This window comes from Episyrphus balteatus, chromosome 2 (assembly GCF_945859705.1).
Source record: "Episyrphus balteatus chromosome 2, idEpiBalt1.1, whole genome shotgun sequence".
NCBI classification, from domain to species: domain Eukaryota; kingdom Metazoa; phylum Arthropoda; class Insecta; order Diptera; family Syrphidae; genus Episyrphus; species Episyrphus balteatus.
Genome location: NC_079135.1, coordinates 20,414,161 through 20,421,321, shown reverse-complemented (window position 1 = coordinate 20,421,321; position 7,161 = coordinate 20,414,161). Strand labels below are relative to the sequence as shown.

The 7,161-nt window shown below is 30.5% G+C and overlaps 1 protein-coding gene across 1 annotated transcript; it reads left to right on the top strand.

Annotated features, from left to right (window-relative positions):
* The first annotated feature begins 368 nt into the window (after positions 1–368).
* LOC129909062 (probable serine hydrolase) lies at positions 369–3,696 on the top strand. Its single transcript, XM_055986006.1, has 2 exons — positions 369–593; positions 2,516–3,696. The coding sequence occupies exons 1-2, from the start codon at positions 543–545 to the stop codon at positions 3,524–3,526; spliced, it is 1,062 nt and encodes a 353-aa protein (XP_055841981.1). The 5' UTR covers positions 369–542; the 3' UTR covers positions 3,527–3,696.
* The last annotated feature ends 3,465 nt before the right edge of the window (positions 3,697–7,161 follow it).

Below are 7,161 nucleotides of genomic sequence, written 5' to 3'. Positions count from 1 at the left end.
ATTGCATTTTTATAATTTTTAATCTTTTTTAATTTACCTACGTGAAAAATATCTATTTTTAATTCTAAATAAATTGCTGCTTATCTACTTTTTTTTTTTTTAATTGCCATTAACAAAAAAGAAGAGAATTGTTATGATAACTAAGCTCTAATGCATTGATTAACTTTATCTACAAAAAAAAAAAAATCACTCAACTCAGAAAAAATCCCCAATGCCTGAACTAAACTATACAAACACAACCAGCTGTTAGTTGAAAGCTTGATTATTAGCCACTTCATAATCAGCAGTCAGCACATGGCACAACAATCAAATACTATTGAATTGCCCATGAACTTAAAGTCTTGTGTTTATATTCTATGAACTTTAGTTTTAAATTGTAGTCATATGGCTTGAGAGGTAATAGTTTGTTGATAAAAGTTTTGTGTGTTTAATAGTAAAATTTTTAAGTAAGAATATAAACAAGTTCAAGTTCAATTTTCTTGAGAAAATGTTTAATTTTTGTTTATAAAAAAAACATGGTCAGATAGAAAATAGATTTTTTTATGAAAATGAGTACCAAAATAATCACACCGCAAGCAGCAAACATGCGAAAAGTAAGTTGTTAAAAGTGACATTTATAGACAAACAGCTTTTTTTTCTATTGTGATGACGACATTGAGCTTTCTAATGGTTATTATTCGGTGCTTTTGTGTTTATGTTTGCGGAACTAAAAAATTCTTGATGCTTAGTTTTGATAAGAAAGTTTGAACAAAATTAAGAATATTTTTCTTGATAACTACTGTTTCGTAGGCAGTTATTGAAAGGAAAGCTCCAATTAAATTAAATTGATTTTAGTAACTTCCTTTCTATGATCTTTGAAACTCAACCTGATTCACTTTTTAATGTCAATTAGTAAAAAATCTAACCTTAGGTATATTCGGAGATATAAAAAAAACTGTTGATAAGATTAAAATAGAATGAACCGGATTAACATTTAATGGCAACAAAACCTATTAACAAATAAATAACAAACCAAAAAAAAATTATTGACTGCACTTAAAAATGAATGTTTTTGTATTTGTACTTAAAAAATTCGTTTTAATATTATAAGTTGAGACTTTATTTAAAAAAATTGTGTTATATTGTTCCTTGAAGAGTATGACATTATGACGATGATTTTCCCGCATTACCGTAATTTGTGTATAAATCAAAAATTTTAATTTTTTTTAATTTTTTTTTGAAATTTTTGCCGTTTTTATACGTTTAAATTTATTTTTTTCGAACTACAAAAGATATGTTTACAATATTTTTATTGAATTTTGTTTAAAAATTATTCACCTAAAAAATGACATCAAAAAAGTTGCAAACAAGAAAGGGTAAAGTATTTAATAATATTTATTTAATATAAAAACGGCAAAAATTTCAAAAAAATTTAAAAAAATTAAAATTTTTGATTTATACACAAATTTTTGAATGCAATATTTGAAAAGAATTAAAAACCAATAAAACTGAATTTAAAATGATGTGATAGGTGAAAGCAAAAACTACGAAAACAGCTAATAATTTCAAAAACCGAAATAAAATATAAAAAATTTTTTTAACGGGAAATTTTGAATGTAATCTTTTAAAGGAACTATTTTCCAACCAGAATCAACAAACATTTCAAAAATAGATGATTTAACTCGAGAGAAAAAAAATTTTATGTACCTATCAGTTAAAAATTTCCCATACAAATTTGTATGGGGAAAGTATGACCTTAGAGGCAAGGGTTAATGACCCCCCAAAAATTTTTTTTTGCTAAATTCCCCGTATTTAGGCAATAAACTTTCGATCTGGGGGGTGTCACCCACGAAAACGTCCCTTTTGACGTTATTCTTATTCTTCTTATTTCTTAAGAATAAAATTAAAATCATTAACCATAAATTTTCTCAGATTTCTCAAATTAACCTTAGTCGTTAAGATATCAATATTTTCCTGCAGATTTAAACCTTTATATTAACGGCCATTGCTCTATTTTCCATAATTATTGTTATTGTTTATTGAAGCCCTTTCCAATTCAACTTAATCACAATTTCAAACAATCAAATTAAAACGATCACAATTCATATCATTTCCGCATTCCCATACTTAAAATAACCAACAACCTACAAATCCTTCCTCGCTAAATAAAAAATAATAATATTCTAACACTTAAGCGTGATTACTTTTCAACAAACTATTCAACCAATCATTAAAATACATCACTTTCTCCCTTCAATTCCATTCGATTGAAAAAAGTTCTTCTTTATGCGCTCTTCCAACTTATATTTGCAAAACTATTTCAGCTCATTATTGTATAGTTTAACCGCTTTCATGAACATTTAAAAGCTCATTTTACAAACCAACCCCTCTTGACATATTGTCCTTCTTTCCCATCATCCCCTAACCTCTGCTGCATTTCAATTTACTTTTTCTATCTATGCACTTGATTCCAAACTCAAACCAAGCCCTCTCGATATTTTATTTTAATTCCTCCTCCTCTATTTTTCCATTGCAGTTCGAAGAGATCAGAATTCCAGTGCCGTGGGGTCACATCGCTGGTCGTTGGTATGGCACAAAGTCCGTCCGACCCATCCTCGCATTGCACGGCTGGCTAGACAACTATGGCACTTGGGACACCCTCATACCACTGCTCCCGCCGCACATCGGCATCCTTGCCATCGACATGCCTGGTCATGGAGAATCGTCTCGTCTGCCCGATGGAATCGTCTACCATGGCCACGACTATTTGATAGACATCCTCCGAGTGATGCAGCTATACAATTGGAATAAGGTCTCTATAATGGCCCATTCGATGTGCTCAATGTTCGCATTTGTCTTTGCTGCCTACTATCCCGACCGAGTCGATATGCTCATCCAATTGGATGCCATAAAACCGCATTACCATTCACCAGAACAAACCATCATTCTCATCAACGGTTACATGGAGAGTTTTCTGCTCGAGGAGAAACGCAATCGAGATAAGTACAGCGAACCGCCATCGTATGCCTATGAAGAAGTCGTCCGAAGGATTCATGTGGGCTCAAATAAATCGGTGGACAAGGACAAATGTAAACATCTGATTCGGACGAATGTCACCAAATCCACGCTCTATCCGGCTAAATATTATTTCTCGCGAGATTCCAGATTGAAGGGGTTTTTGAGCTTCTTTGAGAGCATGGAGTCGCTGATAGTCATGGCGAAACGTATTAAAATTCCACATTTGGTAATTAAGGCTTCGAGGTCACATTTAATCAATGAAGTAGATGATCGTATTATTGATGTGCTGCAGGATAATAATCCATATTTTGAATTCCACATTATTGAGGGTAGTCATCATGTGCATTTAAACAATGCCTCGGAGACAAGCATTCTTGTGAACACCTTTATTAACAAATGGAAGAAGCCACAAGCTGCTGCTGACAATGTAGACAACTATGCCAACAATGACGATGGGTTAAAACCACAACCACAAATTTGTCCCATGAAACCTCAAGGCATGAATTTCATGCAAAAGGCAAAATTGTAAAATTACTTGGAATTAGAATTGGGAAGCCTTTAAACTGAAATTGTTTGTAGGGAAGAAGAAGCTTTATATCTATTTTCAAATTAATTAAACGTTTTTTGAATTTAGGGATATTTTGTGTATAGTTAAAGAAGCTAATGTCTACAGAGGAGGTATTTTATATGAGTTAAATAAATTATATTGTGTTTTTGGAATCTTTAATTCTGTGTGGGAGTTTTTGTTGATTTGATTTATTTTTGGAACACTTGTTGGATCCAGAAATTTGAATTGAATTCTGTAGAAAAATCTCTAGTGTCCGGTATTTTTGGAGTTATTTCAACTCCGAAATTGTTTTTTGGTATTTTTCGGTATAAGGAAGTCTAGAGATAATTTTAATGCTTGCATATTTAAATTTACATTCTAATTTGTAAATCCTGTCTCTAATAAGCGGAACAAAAAAAAAACAAAACAAAGACAATTTAAATTTCTACATTTATTTTTTCTTCTAGTGTAAAATTGAGGGAATTGTTAGAATAATACCTAAGTATATAGAAAAAAAAAAAACTTTTAAAAAGGTTTCGTAAAAAGACTTTGAACCCTAAGTAAAAAAAAAGTAATAAAATGCACGACTGGGGTCGCACGTACTTGCTCTTATGGTAAAAGTCACTCTTATATCATTGCTTTTTATTGAACAAAATTAGGGAAAATTTGATTTTTTTAAGGAATTTCATAAGTAGTAAAAAAAATAAAATCTGGTTTTATAATTGACTAAACACCGCTTTAAATGCCATTTGATTTTTTTTTTTTCAAAAACCGTTAGAGCCGTTTAATAAAAATATTATTTATACCTACATAAAAATGTTCTAACATTTTTCAAAAAAAAAAAAAATTGGTATGCCATTTTAAAGAAATAATTAATTTACACATAAAAACGAAATATTGTCAAAAAAAAATTAAATTCTTTTAAAGCTGTTTTTTTTTTTAATTTTAAAATAAGGGATGGTTAAATCTTTTACAAAAAAGTCAGAAAGTATGAAATAAATGGTTCTATGCCAGGTGCCGTAAATATCAGTTCAATTTTTTTTCTTTGTTTCAAAAGTAGAACCACATTTTCGGCAGTACCTAAAAGTTTTTTTTTTATTGTTAGAGCCATTTTTTTTTTTAACATTATTATTATTCATTTTGGTCATGCCATCAATTAAAAAACAAATAAAAACTTTCACCTTAACTGTTATGTTTAAAACATTTTTGTTGGCATGTCGCTTTAGATAGAGACAGATCAGAATGGCGAGAACCACTTTCTTCGCAAAATCCATCATCTTCGTTGTTATTTCGAGTTCGATTTTGTACCTACTGTAATTTTTTTTTATGTTTGTTACCTCATAACTGGACTGAGTGAACCAACTTTGATAAATCTTTTTGTATTGGAAAGCTGTTGACTGCAGTCTGGTCCTATTTCAATTTCGCTCAGTTCATAAAACCCAGTTTTGATCCATGGAATTCGGTTTGGGTTTTTGATAAAAACTATTATTTTACGAGTCCTAAACTTGACATATTGTAGGTACCATTAGCGCAAGCAAAACTAAAACGCACGAATAAATCGCAAATCGCTCTTATAGATTTTAACTTCCTTCACACGAACTTTTTCTTAAGGTTCAAGTTATTAGAAAATTTATCTTGAATATTAAAAAAAAAAAATTTAAAACATACGAATTTTCAAAATTGCAGTTAAAAAAAAAAACTAATTTTTTATTAATAATTTTTCGGATTAAAAGTTTTAAAATAAAATTGGTATGCCATTTTGTAGAAATTAGTTATCAACATCTCAAACCAAAATAAAAAAAAAATTTTCGTCATTGATTGATTTTTCAAAAAAAAAAAAAATTTCAAAATTTTTATAGGATCAAAAAATTTAATTTTTCAAAATTTTATTTTAAATTTATATGTAAATTTTACAAGTTCTTAAGCATAAAGAAACATTTTTGAAATCGAATTATTAGTTTAGAAAACAATTAGATTAAAATAAAAACGGTTCTATGGCAGGTACCTACATACCTACCGATAATAATGATTTTCGAAAAAATAAATTTTTCATTCAAAGATAGCAACTGTATTAAAACTAACATATATGAATTTTTTATAACAAACAAAATCGTTGAAGCCATTTTTGAGTACCTAAATTAAACTTATCCAAAATCGGTATATGCCAGGTATTTCCCTACCGTTATTTTTGGTAAGAAATATTCTAAAAACCCTTCTGGAGAGTCATTCAGACAAAAAATAATAATAACCGTAAGCTGTTTCTGCTATTTTCAACATACCTAATATTTTCAATACAAAAATTGGAAACTCGTGCAATTCTATACGAAAAGGTTTAGGTATACAACATACAAGCCGTGAGAGGTGTCTTGTGATTTCTTACAACAACCGCATAATCTTTGTCTCTTGGAACCTTAAGTACTTTGGTTTCGCTGATAGTACTGCTTATTATGAATATGCTCTTGCCTTCTTGATCTTGTTTTCCAAAAATATTTGTCTAACTTCTAACATATACCTACTTCAGCAAAATGTCAAAGTAACATCTTGACTTGAATGTAAGGTATATCGTTGCTATTATAGAAAGGATATACCTTATGCTCATCAAGTGAAGGCGCTGTGAATGATATATTTCCATTAAAGCATCAAAAGTTTCTTCCACAAAATTAATTGCCACAACAGCAGTTTGATGAAAATGAGAAAATTAATTTTTCTTCTTAAATTTCTATTCGATTCTCATTGCCATTTTCAGCAACACTATTTTCTATATGAGATATACGATGTGTAAAAATTCATCAGAAAAAAAAAAAACAAAAAAAATTCCTTCTGTTAAAGAAAAAGGAAATGGTAGTTTGGTGTAGTTTTTTTGGCATAGGTTTTATATATTTCGAATAAAAGAAAAAAAAAAATACAAGATGAATTGAAGCAGAAATTCGAAGAAAAAGAAAAAACAGAAACACATCAGCAATTAATTACAGTCTTCTGTTGCAATTCGAAGAGCAGCTTAAAGCGAGTCACTTGGCACAAACTCACATGATGTATCAAATTTAACGAAAGAATAAACACCAAAACCGAAAGAACACAAATAAACACCCAACGAAAAACGACACAACGACAACTAGACAGATACTATGTTCTGTCCTGATATGGTGGAAATGAAAGGCAATGTGTCTAAGGGAAGTCCTTCGACAGGAAAAGACGACGAAACGAAGGAAGAATAAAGGGAAGATGCTGATGTTGGGTTTTTTGCTGTTCTATATGTATAGAAGCTTCTTAAATACATTACCATTAGCAGGCATCTAGTAGCATTGAAGTGAGTTAACGCTGTGAACAACCTCGACTTGGTTCGAAAACACGTGTGTGTGTATTTTTATCGTTTATTGCAAGCAGCTGCACCAACAACAACATCTCGCAGTAATTCACCATCACCATCATCATCATCATCATCATCAATGAATGTGATGCTGATGCCTTTGGCTGTATGGCTGGTTAGCTGGCTGAAATGCTGATGATGATAATGGTGTTGGAAAACGGGTGGTTTGGCCTGGTAAGCCACAACTGCGTTCACGTAAACCCAATATTTTCCTTGTAAGAACCTCTAGCAAACATAATTTTCTCCATGA

Bases quoted from the DNA above. Each gene is read 5' to 3' on its own strand.
- LOC129909062 (XM_055986006.1), top strand. From the start codon at position 543: ATGAAAATGAGTACCAAAATAATCACACCGCAAGCAGCAAACATGCGA. The intron at 594-2,515 runs GTAAGTTGTTAA...TTTCCATTGCAG, and splicing joins AAGCAGCAAACATGCGAAAA to TTCGAAGAGATCAGAATTCC.